This window comes from Eurypyga helias, unplaced genomic scaffold, assembly GCF_000690775.1.
Source record: "Eurypyga helias isolate BGI_N326 unplaced genomic scaffold, ASM69077v1 scaffold6816, whole genome shotgun sequence".
Classification (NCBI taxonomy): Eukaryota; Metazoa; Chordata; class Aves; order Eurypygiformes; family Eurypygidae; genus Eurypyga; species Eurypyga helias.
The window spans coordinates 26,086-44,945 of record NW_010255903.1 but is presented as its reverse complement, the minus strand read 5'-3'; the positions used below and the strand labels follow the sequence as shown (position 1 = coordinate 44,945).

Sequence of the window (18,860 nt, the reverse complement as noted above, 5' to 3'; positions counted from 1 at the left end):
GCTGTGTCAAAGGCCGCTGTGGGCTTTCGCGGCAGCCTCAGCGCAGGGTGGGGCAGACAGTCCCCAGGCGAGACTCTACACAGCGCACTGTGGTGACCGAGTCTCGCCAGGCGGTTAATGCCGAGCAGGGCACCGAGTCTTGCCGTGGAAAGGCTGGCTCTGCTCGCTGAAGAGCCAGGCGTGGCGGCTGGAAAGCGCGGTGAAGAGCGCTGTGGAGCAAGCAGCGGGGCGGGCGCTGTTCGGTAACACGCGTGGTGAGAAGTCGAGACGAGCCAGAACACGGCGGGCTTCTAGCGCAGCTGCCTTGGCGCGTTAACAGCTCTGGAGGAGACGTCCTGCGCCCCATGGCGTGACAGTGCTAGCTGGAGGACACATTCGGCTTGGGATATATCTCCCCATGTTGTGTGACAGGGGTGGGGGGGAACAGGACAGTTTGCTCACCAAAAATTCTGTTGTGTTCAGGCGAATACACCTTTTGTAACTGGGGTTTGTAGAAGAAGATTCAAAACTACTTTTCCATTCCCCCCTCATCCTCAGAGTTTTTCCCACTTAAGCCAGCTCTTCTGGGGTGGAGGGAAATCGCTCAGACTGATGTACAGCACACACTGAAATCATAGAATCATAGAATCACTGGGTTGGAAAAGACCTTAGAGATCATCCAGTCCAACCGTATCTGTCCGCCACTAAACCATATCTCTCAGCACCTCATCCACCCGTCTCTTAAACACATCCAGGGACGGTGACTCCACCACCTCCTTGGGCAGCCTGTTCCAGTGTGTGATAACCCTTTCGGTGAAGAACTTCTTCCTTACGTCCAATCTAACCCTCCCCTGGCGCAGCTTGAGACCATTTCCCCTCGTCCGATCATCTGTCATTAGGGAGAAATCATACTCTGAAAGTCGAAAGACGGGGTGGTGCAAAACCCCTCACACTGGTTGAGGAGGCAACGGACATAGGGCATGTATTTATTCTTTCTGGCTGCTTCCTTTTCCCCTCGGAGTTACCTCCTAGGATTTTCCAAACCTGAGCAGGTTAAAACAGCCACCTGTAGGAAACGAAATAGGTATGTCTCTGGCACTCAACTGAGCTTTCTGTCTAGAACTGTCTATTTTATAGCTCTCTGACTAATAAAGATGCTCTGGTTGACGTGCTTTTCTCAGAGTCCCATAGGAGTTTGGGAAAAGACACAGCTTTGTAGTTGGAGCATCATTTGAGAAACACAAACTTTTCTGAGTGCTTACTATGAATGTGTCAGTGTAGAACTTAATCACATGAAGAAAACTGATGTAGGAGCGTTGAAAAAGAGATGTAAACCCACCTTAAACGTAAACTATTTTATCATGTCTTTAACAGAAGTGTCTCAGTTTTGGGGTTACTTGAATACCACAATTAGCAAGACTGGCTTGGTGGAGGAAGGCTTCACGTTTCCCTTCTAGTAGCTTTTCAACAGTACCCCAACCCCTGAATACAGGTGTAAGTGAAAAATGTACTCCGAGCAATCCCATTAAAACACCAGTTAGCAGACCCAAAGTGACTGACCCGAGAGGCATGGGTAAAGAACAGAAAAGGCTTTATTATGTCAGACAGAGCTCATCCTTGCCACCGCACTGGGAAACTCGCTGTAATCTCAGTTCAGGTAACACTCCATAAAGCAAAACTCTCAGTACCTTGGGTCAGCGGGCACCAGTGCCACACTGCGTTACCGTATATTCTCAAACAGATTACAGACAATTTGGATATGCAAAACAGTTTAAATTTGGGAAAAAAAGAAAAGTTTGGTTCCTAAGATTGCGACCGGATATTTACTGCTTTGTACATGTCCCACCCCTTTGATTTCCTTTCCAACCCATCCCCCAGGAGCTAAATGAAAGAGAAATCTTAGAAATGTATTTCTTTGCTATTTGCTTTCTAGTAAGGCAGTGAAATCTTCCTTTTAAAATGAAGTTCTGGGCATTTCCAGTGTGAACTTTTCACCAAGAGGACAAGCTGCTTTTATCCAGAGATTGGCAACAGTGTCATTGCTTTGCCCTTTCTCGTCTTAGGGGTCCAAAGTCCCCATTTTCTATTTTTTCTTATCAGACTTACTAGTTTACAGGGTGAGGCCCTCAGTGGTAGGCTCAGAAGCAGCTCTACTTCAGTAATCACCTTACTCTGAGAGTCCTTCTAGATGGAGCTGTCAAAAGATTTTTCTTTTGCGGCCCAGTTGAGCACTACGAGCAAGCATAGGGACAGATACAAGTAAGCGACTGTTCTCCTCTGTGATTGTTATTCTGGTGTGCAAATAAATAGTGGCTTCCCAGGAACAACTGGAGTCGTTCACATTCAGAGTGATTAGTACCGTGTGCATTTTGCAGTGTACCTGAGAACAGGTACAAGACTCTCAAGACTACTGCTATCCTCTGGATTCTAATCATATTTGGAAGAAAAAAAAAGCCAAATACGATTCTAGACCGGACAGGGTCTTGTTTCACAGAAAACTTGAACTTTTCTGAGAACTTGGGCAGATTCTTTCTCCACCTATTTGGAAGAAAAAAAAAGCCAAATACGATTCTAGACCGGACAGGGTCTTGTTTCACAGAAAACTTGAACTTTTCTTGTTCTGAGAACTTGGGCAGATTCCTTCTCCACCTACACACTTCCCATCCTTGTGGATCCTCCTCTGCTGTTCCATCCATCCCTGGACGAGACTGTGCTGCTCACCTGATCCTGTGCTATTCCATGTGCTCCAAAGAGTATTTGTAGCTGAACACAGAAAGGGTAATCTTACATGTGCTGTATTATCTGTTTAAAATAGGCTAATTAACATAGTATGCAATTACTTTGTTGGCAGGCACATTATTGGGTTTTACAGAAGGAAAAGATCCTTCTAGTGTAAGTCTGCTTATCCTTAAGTGGAACAGTTTTGATGGGAAGCATAAGCCACTTCTAATTTACAAAGGATCAGGGAGACTTACCAGAATTTAAAACCCCACCAAGTGGAAAATAGCTAAGCTGGTAACTCAGAGTATGAGTCCATGGTTTGATATCTGGCTCCCCGAGTTTGCATAGCTTTCCCTCTGGAGAAGGGGAGATTATAAACTGTCTCTTCCCATGCCTTTCTAGAACCACCTCACTCTGATACCCACCAGAAGTATATGTGTCCTGTTGCTGATCAGACTACTGACCTTGTCAACAGTGCCAGGGATGTGCATTTAAGGGACCCCAGCTATTTCTTTTTTTTTTAAGAATTTGGGTTAGTGATTCGGGCCCTTTCAGGAGCTGGCTGGAAAAGAGCTGCTTTTCTGTTCAGTTGACCTATTGAACAGTTTAAACACTACAACTGCTGTCTTTCAGACTCCTCCAAAACATTCATAGGACGTATAATACAATAACTGTAGAAGAAATATCAGGATTGTCAGGATTATCCTTAGTGTGAAGCTGTTACAGCACAGAACATTTACCTGTATAAAAACAGGGGAGGCAGAAATTATTGGATTTCTACAGAAGCAGTGCATAGGGTGCTATATTTTACTACTAGACATACTACTTTAGTTCTTACATTTCAACTCTTCAAAATTCTCAGTGTTCCAGGGAGCAGGCAATAATGCTACAAAATGAGGGCAAACAGGGTTTGAGGATTTTTAACTGGCATGTTCATAACGCAGAACTATGGCAGTATCATCTTTAAAAATTATGTATGAATATGAATGATAAAACTAGCCCAGCATAATTAATTCTAGCAGGAAACTTTTCTTGTCTGTGCACAGAATGTAAACAAATGCAGGTGAAATATTCAGAACCCCCACAATTAAATTAGGACGGTAACGTGTGCAAGCAAAAAGGATGATCAAAGGATTGAGTGTGAACTAAAGCTTAAGACCTAAGAACTCTGAAGTTTTTATTGATGTGACAACATCTCTGTTTGAAGAAAAATAAAGTTACTGACATTTACATGATGAAAAGCTTCCACAGATTTTTCATAAACAAAAAACATTCATGAATCAGTGAACCACAGCAATAGTAAGGCCCTGATTGCAGAGGATTTAAACATCGGGAAGGAAGGAGGAGGGCACTTGGATTCAAGTCAGATGGGCTAGGGTGAACTGAGCTGTCAAATCCAGTGTTCTGCTCCTCTGTAAGCGTAGGCATTTGTATCTGGATGGGCACCAAAAGAGATGGCGGTAGCTTTACGTTAAGCCAAACCTTCAAAAGTTGGCCAACAAATGAAGGCAGGAAATAGAAAATTTAAGTGATGCTGGATTTGTTACAAAATCAAGGGCATACTGAACAAATCTGAGAAGCATTTGAAAACCTGCACGTAAAACAGTATCCCAAATTCAAGGCATGGTTCTGAGCCTTTGAATGTTACCTGGAAAAACTATCTCCATCAGTTGAGGTTAGGCCTTATGTCCCAGCCAACGGCTCAGCGAGTCTGCGGTTCCAGGCTCTCGAGTTAGCTCTGAGGCTCACACATCTTCCTCAGCAGTGGAGGCAGCAACAGCTGAAGGAACAGGCTGTGGCTTTCCCAGTGGATTTTGAAGTTTTGTTTCTGAAATGCTAAATTCCATCATGGGCTCTTTCATCTCCACCACAGGTGCAAACAAACAGTAACGCTAATTCCAGCAATCCAGATCCTATTTCATATGCAGAAATTAACCCAAAGGCAAGTAATAAAAATGCATACATCATCCCATTCAATTATTCAGCAGTTTTGCAGACATACTGGAAAAAACTAGCTTTCAATATAAAAATTGTCTATGAAACAGTCTAACTTGAATTTTTCTCCATGGATCATAATTCCACATGTGCCGCTGGATCTGCAGAAGAGAAAAGAAAAAATGAGCACTCTGTTTCCAGCTGCCTCATTGGCAGACAGGTTTGAAATCAGTATGGAAACCCCAAGGGCTTGTTCTCTGCAAGGTTGCCAGTGCCCGAAGAACAAGCCATACCCGTTGTGCAGAGCGGCACGTTGGTCAAGGGTTAAGCTAAGGCCAAGCTCATGCAATTGCAGGAACAGTGAGGGTCTTCAACAGAATGGGGATGAACGTGCGAGACAATGCTGTTCTCTAGGTTTCAGACTCAGGTTACGTTACACTAGCCTCACTTAAGGCCTCTCCACCCCACTAAAATACACAGGTGACTGAAGAGATCCTCCGTGCAGGCCCCTGCGTGGTGTGAGCTTGCAGTGAATGAGGATGCAACTTAACCCCAGCCCAGGCAGGGAGGAACAAAGTCAGAGGAGTAGGGAAATAGTCAGAGAGATTACCATGTGTGTATTGTCCTGGCATCTTAGCTGGTGCTCCCGTTTCTTTTTCTTTCTGGAAAAGACTATGGAGCAGTTTGATTTCTTGATCATAGTCCTGCCATTCTGGAACTATACGCATCGCTGCTTGCAACTTGGGCTCTTTGGTCATTGGGTTATTACACTGCAAACAAAACCCACAAACTGTTCAGACACTTAATGCCTAAAAGGTTTATCTACTGAAGAGGGGTATGCTTCCCTCTGGTGGAATTCATCTGTTGTTGGTGAACACCACGTGCCTGTATTTTAGCCAGAGTACACTGTAAAGTCTCTTTCCAAATTCACAATAATGCCACTGCTCCAGGTAAGAGAAATATAGAAGCTAAAAGGAAAAAAACCTGAAGTGCTGAAAACATTTAAGTAACAATACAAGATGAGGTGCCCAGATCTGAGGCAGCCTCCAGAACTGGTCACTGTATTTTATTGGGATGTAAGATTGAGGGAGCCAGACTGCACTTACCAGATCAATGGTTTTTGCTTTCTTCTTGGAGGAATCATCACACCATGTTTCACACCACAGCCACTCCTGTGGGAGTGATTTAATTGGCACCTGGTGGATCATGTTGTTGGGCAAATCCTGTTGTGAAGATGAAGAGTTAGTAACAGTTTCCACAGGGTGGGAGGAACAACCCCTCCAACCAGATCGTACTGGGAAGTTTAACTCTCTAGGCGAGTTGTTTTTCCAGTGCAAATAAGAACTGATGAATCAATCTTTCATTCCATTCCGAAGTCAGTCCTTTGGGAGAAAAACTGCACACTCAGCTGTTAATCTTATTTTGTTGAAAATTAGTTATTTCGCAAACAGTAGTAGAGCAGTGAGATGAATCCAGTATCAAACCTGTACTGGACCCAGTTAGGAAGACTATTCTTAATTGATTAAAACCATTGTGGTATTTTTGTCTCCATCCGCCACTGTACAAGCCTCATTTCCATGTTATTAAGTCAGTGCACAGCAAAGCACTCAGGGCTGGATAGCTCAAGAAACAAGGACCCACTTGTCTTACGTATTTGTCTTGGAATATAGTGGAAAATTTGACAGTCTTAAGACATCCAAGGGGATGGTGTCATTTCCACCCTCCAGTTACATTTGATGCTATCAATACCTGCCTCATTTGAAGGCAGAGCTTAACGGGACTGCCACTGGCATCTGGCTGTGATTTTGGCCAGGAAAGGAGAGGTCCCAACCTGCCATCGTACCCCAGTAAAACAAAACAAAAGAAACCAAACACAACAAAAACACACCTGATCAAGGTTGGACAGACTGTTGGGATCCTGACTAAGACCCTGATATTGTCCTCTGAGTCGATCTCCAGCTGCAATCTTTCTGAACTTCTTCAGATCCACAACATAGAGAGCACTGCATGGAGAGGACACAGTTAGTAATGATATCTGACTGATGGGTAACTCACTGCAGCCCCAGCAGACCCCGAGATATAACACGCCAAAACAATCTCTGGGTGTCAGTACATCAGATTATCCAACACAAGGCAGGAAAGCAGTTCCAACGAGGTCATGGCATGTACGAAATAAGATCTTCAACAAATCTATCTTAGCTGTGCTGTCATGCAGTCCCTTCTTTCAACATCTGTTATTAACAAATGAAGATGTCTGGTTAGCTAACACTTCAGTTCTTCATCTGTAAAAGGTGTACCATACTGAAAGTAACTTCAGTGTCCCTAGTGCTTCAAATGGGCCATAGGCAATGGAACCTTAAAGAGGCAATGGTAAGCAAAAAGTGGTTCACTGCAGCATTATATATACTCCTCAGCTAGGTTTCTGCTAATACTAAGTAGTAGCAAAAGCTTTCCCCCTCTACTTAAAAAAAGAATTCTTCAGTACCTGATGTGGTATTTTCTTCCAGCTAAATGACTTGCCCAGTATCCTGATTTCCAGAACCTGTAGCCATCCATTTCTCTTCGACTGTCACAGAATGGAGTATATCCGTAAGGAGCCCCATCTAGATTGAAATCTCTTAACTCCTTTAGATCTGTGCGCACAATCTGAAGGGAAAGGACATTTTACTTTTACTTGTAGGAACCTGCCGTGGGTTACCCTGAAATGCTGGTCAGGAATTAATTCAAACTGAGCAACCAGTTAAAGGAAGAACTACCTGTTACACTCTGCGGTCTTTTGCATTATGTATACATAGTACTGAAACACAGCAGAAAAGGTGTTGTCTCCCCTGCCCTTAGAGCTGGAGCAACTAAAATAGAACTTAAAATAATATGATAGGGGTTAGTGTGACAGCTGAAGTGCCAAATAGTTACTTAATAAGCAGCAAGAACTCTCACTATACATGAACTCTACTGTGATCCTTTGTATCCTTCCCTCTCAAAAGGCATCCCTCTGGGGATGACGGCTTTTTAATGTCTTTTTTTGACACAGATGATGTGCCAGTAATACTACTCTAAAAATACCACTCCAATGGGGGAATAAATGCATTTATATCTCTTCCATAAACAGAGCAAAACCTGCCTAAAATGAGAAGAGCATAGCTGTAAATTTATCCTAGGTCATACTTTAGTGTAAGTTGTAACGGTTTTAACTGACAGGGGATCATACCCTACACATGCCAAACCACCGAAGGCGTCTTGTACGTAGGTGTTGATAATCTGTACTTCTCGGTTTCATCTATGTCTTTGAAGGAGCATTTTTGGCAGTTCTCACTGCACACATATCCTGGACTTTCAAGCTGCCGAGGCAGTAAGCACAAACAAAGCCTTACAGACAGCGTTTGCTTTGCAGCAGGACATGGCTTCAGCCACGAGGGATTTGCCTTCTCGCTCCCCTGAAAGCCACTCAGATCTGGCCAAGTTCAAAGCGGGGTGTTTGGGGACTTAGGAAAATACCCTAAGTGGTAAGTGATCTGCAGGCTGGGGGATCTGGAAAAATGGAAGGGTGAAACAAGAATCTATTTGGCAAAGTAGCTGGAATCACTGTGAGTGAACAAGGGACCAGACACAAGTAAAAGACAGGCCAACAAAACCCATCTTTGTGGGAACAGGCAGAAAAACCAGCACTCACTGATGCATGCTGTAGTTACAGAGTCACCCTTCAGTCGGAGAGCTCAAACTTGCAACCTTTCCACTAATACAGCAAATGTATTCAAGGACACACTATTCTTAGAGAAAAGAAAAACAGAAAAAGGGAAAAGATCAACTAATTCCAGCCTCTCTATTACCTGATCAGCATCCACAAACAGGATTTTATCAACAGCTAATGGGAAGAGCACATCTAGAAAGAGGATCTTGTAACCCCAGATGATGCGCTGTTTCTCCGTTTGCTGATGAAGCCAACGTGGCCATTTATACTGGACAAGCTCATACTGGAAATTATACTTCTCTGCCATGTATGGGATGAACTCCTGCGGAGGGAGGGAGAAAATAAGGAGCTTATCTCAGTTCTTTGTTCCTCTGCAGGAAAAAGAGAAGTGCATTACAAGCAAGAGGCTTCAGTGCTGTAATGAAGCACAGAACAAAGAATAACTACAGTTGCATTGTTACTCCAAACAAAGACATAACCCCAAACTGAACAATCAGCACAGATTGCAAAGCCAACTATCGGAAGACAACTAAATATTTTGGCATTTTTCCCCACACAATTACTTACGGACCATTTTATAGTGATCCACAGATCAGTGTAAAAGAATGCATTACTCAAACCATAAAATTTCACAGATGGGAGAATTCTTATTTAGGGCTGTACAAAGCAGTGTAAATGGGAACAGTAAAATGAGAGAAAAGAATTGGGAGACTTTTTTTCCTAGAACAACTGGGCCCACTGTCAAATTTGTTTCATCTGTGAGGCTTCCTCTGACACTGGGAGAGTACAAGCTTAGTGAAGGGATGCTGGTACAACACAGCCATTACGAAGGGAGGGGGAAGCACATCGGTGCACCACCCCAAGAGCTGACAACAGCAGAGTCACGGCTCAGCCCATGTTTGCAGCAATGGGGACACTGCCAACTATTTCCCTTGAGCTCGGCTGAACAGGCAAGACTTTCTAAGAAATGTTGTTTCCTAATATTACATGTTAAAAGTTCCAAATTCCTGAATGTTTTGACATCCTTTTAGAATATCCTTTTTTGACATCCTTTCAAAAGATAACTCTGGGTTCTCTTTCGAATCCTGCTGCTTGTTTTATGATACAGCACGTGTAATTAATAAGCATTTCCAGGTGTACTCATTGAGGGTAGCAACGGGCGCGTCGCTACCATTCACCGTTCACGTGCCCTAGTCAGTCTGAAACATGGTTTTAGTATCTCCCCTGAGGAAGCCCTCTCCATACCTAGTCAGAGGTGTTCTTCTCTGGTAGCTTTTTTCCTATGATCTTTCAACCCTTATATATTAGTTTAGAGCCCTAAAATTCACCTTTAAATCCTCACCTTTATTGTGTGGGTCACAACAAAGCACCTCAGGTTCTTTCAGTTATGATTTTCCTAGTATGTGCTGTTCTCTTACGTTTTAACTTCAGCATGAGTCCACTGTCAACCTGCCTGTTATTACTCAAAGCTTTCTAGGCAGAACCATCAGCACATACCAACTTGATGCTTTGTCAAAACAGAAGGTAGGCAGACAGGTAACTGTACATATGTTTACACAATAGTACCATGCACAAGTTGCAACCTTTTTACTTTTCCCCATGAGAGTAGAATTCTAATTAGTAACAAACCTTGAATGTAGGCGATAAGTAGTTCTTCAGAAACCAAAACTTCAAAGGAGTCTTGGTATGCTTCAGCACAGACAACATCATTATGCTGTCAAAAGAAAAAAAATGAAGCATGTGCAGGAACAACTGCCACCTGCTAGAGATCAGCTGTGGAAGAGGTTACAAACTGCTGGGTTACATTATTAGACTAACTGCAGTTACGTGACAGATAACTGATATTCATGCGTAAAGGAAAAGCGAGTAGCTTCAGCCTATTCAAACTGCTTAATTCTATCTACAGAAGTACTAAACCCCCTTTTACCTATGTACTAGTCAGAGAATATACCTGTTGCCTTTCACAATCCTTTGAGAACACAAGTTCAGATCATCTTCCAAAGCAACTATGACTTACTCTGTAATTTATGAACAAGACCAATATATGTGATTATTTTGTAGTGAGAAAATTCTAGGTCATCAACATACCATCTATTAAACTAAGTCTGTTTTGAACATATGAATGTTATGCAGACAAAAGTTCCTGTAACACAGTAGGTGCAAAACCTAGAGGATTTCTGAGCCATTGATGTTTTAAATATATATACTCTTGCAAATTCTGACCTTTTACCTTGTGGAAAGCAGGGAACTTGTACCATGTGAGACCCCCAGATTATAAATTCTGAACTAACCGTAGGAATCTTTCATATAGGTGTCCTGAAGCCACAGAGAATATATTTAGCACATCGTCTTTATCCTGTTTCACATCTTCATTCTTTTGCCCTCCGGTGAATCCCCTGAAAGGACACACGTTTATATAACAGAGCAGACAGGAAGGCCCAGATATATAGGAAAGATGGCAACAGGTTGTGAATTGTGACGGTGTTGGTTTAATATAGTACAGCTGTGGGGTTTGGTGTCATCCCTCTTACATTGGTCAGGGAATCCTGCACAAGGGAAAGTGCTGCAGACACAGATGTGGAAGACCCAATAGCTTACATATGAACATATGGATAGCTTAAATAGATGTATGCAGTTGAAAGATTGCTGGCCGAGATGCAGCTCCTGGCACATTTTTGGCTCCCAAGTAGCACAGGGGGTAAGGGAAGTTAAGCAGGTGCAAAGCAGTAGCTCATTTCTCTAGAAACAGAGGGGTCCTATGAAAGATAAGGTAAACTCAAGCAATCTTAATAGATGTCTGCGGAATAGCACAGATCTAGCTGTATCATGAAACAGTTTGCTGTTTTCTAGAGACTTGCAGGTTGTTACTGAATTAGTTTTACCATTTGAGAGATTCCCAAAATCCAGATTCATTCTCATTGGTACCATCACTCAGTAGATCTTCATTCATCATATCAAGTTTTTTCTGAACCTGTAAAGCACAACATTGCTTTAGTGAGCGGAACTACACACTGGGCAAACAGCTATGGAGTGTTATTTTGACACCGGCTCTGTTGGCATCCGTCTGAATCATGTGCAGTGAGCTGATGGGTAACCTAAGCTGTCTGGAGACACAGCTCAGTAGAGAACTGACATTTGCAGAACAGATTCCAAAGCGGTTTTCAGACACCAAAGGCATGTTAGTCTAGATGGTTAAAATGATTTGCTAAGAGGTGTTTAGTGACCAGCATCGATGACGGACTGGCCAAGAAAAACCCTCAAACAAACCCTCACTCCCCAAACCCAACCCAACCCCTCAACAACTTTCTAAAAGGTATTACTCGCCAGTAAGACTCCAAAGCAGATACATAGACAAAGCAGCAAATCAGGAGAATGTCCCAGAATTAACTCTAGCACAAGTAAATCCTGTGAGGAGCTGTAAACCAGATGTGTTACAGCCATCACTTATCTAACACTTGTCTGCCTTAAACTTTTCGGCTATGTCATCATCTGATAGGCAGCCCTAAAAGACAGTAGGTTGCTAATTTACCTTTTTCTTTAATATATTCTCACCTACTCTGTATCAGGTTGATAGAAAAATGTATTACCAGATGAGTCAGATTTGTCTGTAACAGATAAAATACTGACTCAGTGGAGACACTGATAGTTTATTACCAGACATATACAAGGCACACAAAACTGGCTGTTTTTTTCTTAAGTCACCAGCACAGTCAGTGAAATGTGAGCATAGTTGTTTCTCATGGGCACACAAAAGGAACAGCAGTTACATGTCATTCTTGATGGGTGGAAAAAAAACCCCAAGTCTACAGATAATTGTCTCCATTGTAGATATTGTGATGTGAATTTGTGCAAATTGCCTCAAATGTATGCTTGTAGGAAGGGATCATCAGGCCTTGATCGAAGTTTTTTCCCTACCATTAATCAAATGGTCTTTTTTAGGAGCAACTTTAGTTTTTAAACTCACCTTCACTTTAATAATTTTGCTCTTGAAGTTGTTGAGAACAACAATAACTTCGCTAGCTTCAGGTGGAGAGTCTGTGCCATCATGGCTGAAAATACAGTACAATACTGACCTTTACTGCAAAGCAGAAACATTCTTTATCTCTTCTAGACATTTTTCTACATGGCATTAAACCGTAGTACTGTAAAACAGGTTTGAGACATGCAACAGAGTAATAGATACGTGTATCTGAACACACTTACTGGGTTTTTACAGTTAATTAATTTCATCTCACATAACATGTTCAGTACCAAATGTAATTTGCTGTTCAGTTCACTACACTCTGGCAAGGGAACTGTTAGATTCACATACTACAATGCCTACCTACTTCAGAAGTTCCACAGGAAGAAAAATAAAGTACTACTTGTACTGCCCTACCTGTAGATTCTGTAGATATCCTCAGATCTGCCCTTCCTCAGTCTTAGAGTCCACGCACCAGGATTGGCTTTTAACTGGAAGTAACCCTGTAAAGCAAAAAGAATATGTCAGCTTCCAGAAAGTGAAAATGTAGGAAAGCAGGTTTTGAGTCATACGTTTTAACCCACTGTTTTAGATCTGAAATTGTTATTTATAAGCAAGCTGATTAACATAACCATAAGGCCTTAAAAACCCAGAGAAGAAAAACCCCAGACAATCCATTCAAACTTGTTTGGGCTTTTTGTTTTTAATTCTCCCCCCACCCCCCATAAGACACAGGAGTATGAAAAGGTCTAGCATTATTTGTTAGATGACACAAAGCCTTCAGGGTGTCCTGAGGGGAACAGTGCAGTCCCAAAGTCTTTTTTCTGCAAAAGCTGGCCTTCATGAAGGCGTGAAGGTATTTCAAACCTCTAGTGGGTAACTACCCGGCAGTCCATGAAAGGTCTGCCTGCAAAACAAAATTTAAATCCATTCTGAAGCTCTGCAGACTGGTACTTCACCTCCAGCAGGAAATAGTACCTATTGTAACACATACCTGATCTCTTCTGTGGAACTTAAAAAAATTAGGAGGTGAAATTCAGGTACGGTGTACAAGCCTTCCTGAAGTTTCAGGTTCCAGACCTGAGTGTTTTCTTCTGTAATTTACAATTTATTACACTTACAGAAGATACAAACATTTGTAGTGTTGTTTCAGCGTCCCATCCAGTTTTGTACAGTGACCGCAAACACATGCAGTTTTATCTGTGAGCCAGTCTGCTTTAAATAAGACTAAAAAGCACAGGGCATGTTCCTGGTCTCTTCACCCCCCTTCACAGTACAGACACTGAGCAGAGGAAGAGGGTTCCCAGACACACCATTGTGTGCTGTGGTACGTACACTCTAGTATAACTACTTAGAAAAAAAGACACCTCCAAGCCATTAAGCTTTGCCCTCCGACATACACACACACAGTGTGATTACACATAAAATAAGGACCATCATCTTTTCTACGGTAAGAAATATTACATCATTATAGCACATATCTTGGCCAAAAAAAGACACAGAGAAAATGAGTGTAAGAACTTGAAAATAGATATTTAGCATTGGTGAACATTTTTTCCTTGCTTTTTCTTTAACACATTTAAAGATTCCAAAAACCAAAATAGGCAATTTTTTCCAGTTTTTCACTAACATTATGTATGGAGAAAATACTCCAGCGGCTAACTCCCTTGACATAAATTCAGTCCATTCCCCAGTATGAACACTGGAAACAGACTGGTCCCCTGTGCAGTTTCTTATAAGGGCAGCTGAAGGGAACAATATCCTTGGATTTCGTCACCTTTTCTCTACTAAATTAAGCAATTCCCATTCTTTCTCACACTACCTTTGCTTTCTGCCAATTATGTGACTCTCTCCATTTGTTCCACAGATCTCCTGAAGAAATGGGTTCCAAAAGAAGCCAACTGTCCACCTACGCTTAGAGTACCAGTGTGGACAGCCTAAGGATTAGCCTGTCTACAAAATCAGACCAGCCTAACCTTCCCTGGAAAGAGGTTGCTAAAAAATATTGGCATCATTTTAAGAAATTCCAGAAGACCCTTCTCAGCAAGCTGAAGGGAAAGGAGTACGTCTTGCAAAAGGTAAGAGACAAATAAGTACACTGCAAGGTTTCAGACAACAATGTTAGGAATGATGTGTATATATCTGCCACCAACTGTGGAGTGTAACACCACAAATCCATGGCCCACATACGAGACAATACTCAGTGGTTTGTACAAGTGATTGTGCTGACCGTAGACCAGTAATTTGTTGCCAGTATCCATCAAATGCTTACCAAGTTGGCCATAACAATGGTATCAACGATGACAGGATTGGTTGAAGTTCCCAGTGTAAACTGGAGTCCCCGAGGTGGCTGACCAGTAGTAATATCATAGCAGTGTCCTTCCAGAAGCAGATACTCCAACTCATATTCTGCAGCTACAACATTATCCACCTGTAAGGAGAAGATAGTGCTGAATTCAGCACTAGCTCTAGGGCAAATTCTTAGTGATTCAGTTACTGTAAAACAGCCATAGTAATGAAATAAACTTGCTTTTTTTTACTAAAGTAATTTTCTTAAACAAATACCTAGAAAGCCTCAAAGAGCTCAGCTCCTTCGAGTGATGAACTGCACACACATACTGTTAAGTGCGTACCTGACCAAAAAGATTTGAATCTCAACTGATAAGAAAGGGAAGGACTGTTGCTCTATTGCACAATTATTCTTTTTAACATTTTTTAGAGAATGTAGTCAAATAAGTGATTGGTCTGGCATCTCATAAAAAGTGTATGAGGGGCTTCACAACGTTGAACCTGAGCCTCTTGAAAGCTAGCAGTTATTCTAACAGTTACCATCTCAGTGTTTTGTTTTGCCCTGCTCTTAGAGCGTGCTAGGATACTGTCAGAAACACAGTATCCTTTCTTCTACCCTGAACAAAAGTGCCAAGGAAATAAAAGAAAAAACCACGAACCCAAAAAACCTTGGGTCCCTACCAGCCTAAATTCAGATGTAGCCTGAGGAAACTACATAAGCAATATACTAGTCTACTCTCACAAATCATCTTCTCTCATTGCACATCCAAACTGACAGTTTAATTGCCGTAGCTCCAAGAAACTGCTTAGTAGGAACTGGAAACTGTGCACCTGCAAAAGCAAAGCTGCTATTTATTTGGAGGCTCAGGATGGTACTTCAAATGCCTGAAGCATTTCATCCCCCTCTCTGGCTTTCATTTAATCTGGGGGATTGGGAATTGGAGGCTTGAAATGTGTAGTAGTGTCAGCCTTTTGGTGGATCATTTATGGCTTTACAAGTAGGTTAAGAGATGAAAAGCAAAAAACCCTAACAAAACAAAAAAGCCCACATAAAAAACCCACCACCCATCAATTTCCTAGATTTGTGAGTAACTACTACAGGATTAGCGATATCAGACACTACCACTACACTGCATCATATTCCCAAACAATGTCAAAGAGATGCAACAGTAAGAGGAGACTAAAAATATAATCATGTTCAGCAAGAAAGTGGCCCACATTGGCAACGACCACAAGGTTGTACAGGCTGCTGCTTTTCCAGCGGCCTATGTGTAAGGGGTTTGACAATGTCAGGCGTGCAGCGGACAGGTTTCTGTACTGCAGGAGTCACCCACCGCACAGCTGGGACTGCTGCTGCCTGTCTCTGCAGACAAGGCCCGGGCTGGCTGCTTTTGGAGCCCGAGCTTCCCTCTCACCTCCAGAGGGGGTTCCTCCAGGTGAGGGCTGAGGCATATGGGTGGGGAAGCTTGGCCTGCCCCTGCCCCTACCCCACCCATTCTGCAGATGCATAGAGGACTTCAGCCTCCATAGCGGTCAGTCTGGCAGCTTTTGCTTATGCTGAATTATACACAGAAACTTACTGGGTTTAATACACACTATCTGCAGTTCTTCAAGGCCAACTAAATAATGGCTGAATTCAAGGGAAAAGATTGTTTGACTATCTAATTTAACTTTTATTATTTCACATTGCACCCTGAAGTCCAAAATTTTCTACTTTGCATCACACATGCATTTTTTCTAACGTAATATATGTGGGTGTAGTGCCTATCATAGCATGCTAGTGTAGTGCATTTTGTAACCACTTCCTAGCCCACCATTTCTAGAACTTCTGAAAACTATTAAAGGTAACTGCTCACCCCAAGAGGTTAATAATTAGCCACACGAGTGTTTGCCAATCACAAAAGGAAATGAACCGGTAGCTAAAACCAGCTTGGTAGCTTCTCAGAGCAAGAGAAAATAGGTAGGATTTACTTACTGGGACCAGACTCAGATCCTACTTCAAAACTGTGAAGCAGAGGTTTAAAAAATAACAGCCTTTAGTTGTAACATTAGCTGTATGGAGCTCTAATCTGAAAGAATTTTTCAACTAATGAATTGAAAAAGTTATTTAATGACCAACAAAGTTTTTGTTTCTAGCTCAGCACACTGTAATGTTATACACACAAAGCATCTTTAGGGTCTGCTTCAAGCCTACAGTATTCTTCATTTCTTTCCATTACAAAAATAAGCCCTGGACAACCACCACCATTAAAACACAGTAATAGGAACACATTGGCTGCTCTTACCTCCTCTAAGTAAATATTGTCAAGGTCATACGGGGTTCTGACAGATTCCACCATCCAGCTCTCCGGAGTATTTAGGTTCAAAGTGAACAGTGGAGACTGGGGCATATCCAAAAACTTGGCAATTGGTCCTGGGGCAAAGTTGTTGTCTGCTGTGAAAGAAATCTCCGGCTCCAAAACATAGCGATAAAAACTGGAATTACAGAAAGAAAATGTTACAATGTATTTCTGCCAGCGTTAGCAAGTATTTCACTAGTGTTAAATTGTTGACAGCACTGGCTTTCCCAGATCTCCAATGTTTCCATCCAAGAAGGCCAATACAAAATTTTTATTCCTTCTTGAGGCTGTATCCAAAGCAACACAGGTAGTGTTGACCTTGAAACAGATCAGAATTTTCATCCTGAAGGACCAGCTAGAATGTGCAAGACTCAACCATTAAGATTTGTAAATTAACTTATATAAATACAAAGTCACCCACCTTGTAAACCAGCAGAATTACCTCACGCTATCCACAGATTCCCAGATTCACTGTGGGAAATCGTGCTATTCTATCAACAAGCTGAAAGCAGTTATTGAGACTTTACGTAGGACATTTGTCCCTGGTTTTGTGCTTGCACATTCCAACAGGTTTTTCTTCCTCTCTCTTTTTAACCTCTTTTTTAAAGGTATTGCTTACCTTTTCAGTGGCATGTCAGAAAGCTTGGACTGGCAGTTCATAAACACTCTTAAGTTCATATTTATCAATTGGTTCAAAACCTGAAGCGATGAGAAAAAGACAACCCTTAAAATGCTACCTAGGGAACCTGACCACTGTTTTTATAGACAAGACCTCAAGAAGGCAAGTTACCTGCTCCTTCTCAACCCTCCCTTCTCGTGAGTTGCTTTACTACACCCACCTTTTAATTGGTGGTTTTAAGAACAGCAGTCACCTGCTCCCTCGCACTGCAGACATTCTTTTAGGGATGCAAACTCTGTTCCTCAAGACCAGAATCACTGCAAACTAAACCATTAAAATGGGGAAACTAAAAGCTATCTAGACGATATCTAAGCCTGACCTGTTAGCGTGTAGTATAGTGTAATTAGGTTTTCCACTAATGACATTGTGCAGCACAGACACACAGCGAGAAGGCCACTAGTTCCCACCCAACAAGGATGACAGACATTCCAAAATTACAGAACTGAGACAGCTTTTTGAAGCTGCCATGAAGTGCCTTACAACACCATATACATACCAAAAGTAACGGAGCAAGTCTTTGAGCATCTCTGGTCACAGGATCAACAATAGCCACAACATCAAAGTATGTCTCCCCTTCTTTTGGTCTCAGTTTAACTGCACTAAACAGAAGAAAAAACAATTTTGAACTATCAAATGTATGGATAACATTTGACATCCATTTCATTCTAAAGTCAAATTACTTCCTAAATACTATGTGTCTTTGGAAATTAGATAGAGAAAAACCCACATATATACATATATAGAGATAGATAGACAAAATTTATTTCTGGGAACTCACTGTGCCCTGAAAACTGCTGGGGACTTCCCCAGACTATTCTTTTTTAAATTAAATGCAACTTACAACCATGGATATGTTAAAAGACAAGTGAAAACATATTGCTCAGGAAATGTCAGCAATCATATACCTGTATCGTTCTTCAAAAAAATGATTTTCAATCCTTGCCTCTCCTTTTGGTTGAGCAGAAAGAAGAGTTTTTTTCGTAACGCAATAAAGAGGAGAGAGAGGAAGAGGGGGGGGGGGGGGGGGGGGGGAAGGTTTACAGATACACAAAATGTGTGTGTTCTTACCACATTTCTGCCAGTCTGCAGCAGAAGAGAGATTGAATTCACATCCACAAACTAACACTTTTATTACCTCTCTGCACAAGCTCTGAAGAATTAAATATATTTAAGGGTTAATCTGTCATTAATTTAAACAGGTTGCAGCATTATTACTGAGGGTGACAAAGGGTTTAACCCTGGAACAAATACAGAGCAGCTGGTGTTTCA

General features: G+C 41.9%; 1 protein-coding gene across 1 annotated transcript in view; it reads right to left on the bottom strand.

Annotated features, from left to right (window-relative positions):
* Nucleotides 1–4,331: 4,331 nt before the first annotated feature.
* UGGT1 (UDP-glucose glycoprotein glucosyltransferase 1) overlaps nucleotides 4,332–18,860 on the bottom strand; it is a 40,519-nt gene continuing 25,990 nt past the window's right edge. The window contains 16 exon segments of the mRNA XM_010153462.1: nucleotides 4,332–4,796; nucleotides 5,246–5,405; nucleotides 5,742–5,858; nucleotides 6,524–6,638; nucleotides 7,121–7,281; nucleotides 8,463–8,645; nucleotides 9,953–10,037; nucleotides 10,615–10,719; nucleotides 11,206–11,294; nucleotides 12,288–12,372; nucleotides 12,702–12,787; nucleotides 14,557–14,715; nucleotides 16,859–17,048; nucleotides 17,532–17,611; nucleotides 18,088–18,190; nucleotides 18,497–18,566. Coding sequence (XP_010151764.1) covers nucleotides 4,771–4,796; nucleotides 5,246–5,405; nucleotides 5,742–5,858; nucleotides 6,524–6,638; nucleotides 7,121–7,281; nucleotides 8,463–8,645; nucleotides 9,953–10,037; nucleotides 10,615–10,719; nucleotides 11,206–11,294; nucleotides 12,288–12,372; nucleotides 12,702–12,787; nucleotides 14,557–14,715; nucleotides 16,859–17,048; nucleotides 17,532–17,611; nucleotides 18,088–18,190; nucleotides 18,497–18,566 — 1,814 coding nt within the window. The 3' untranslated portion in view covers nucleotides 4,332–4,770.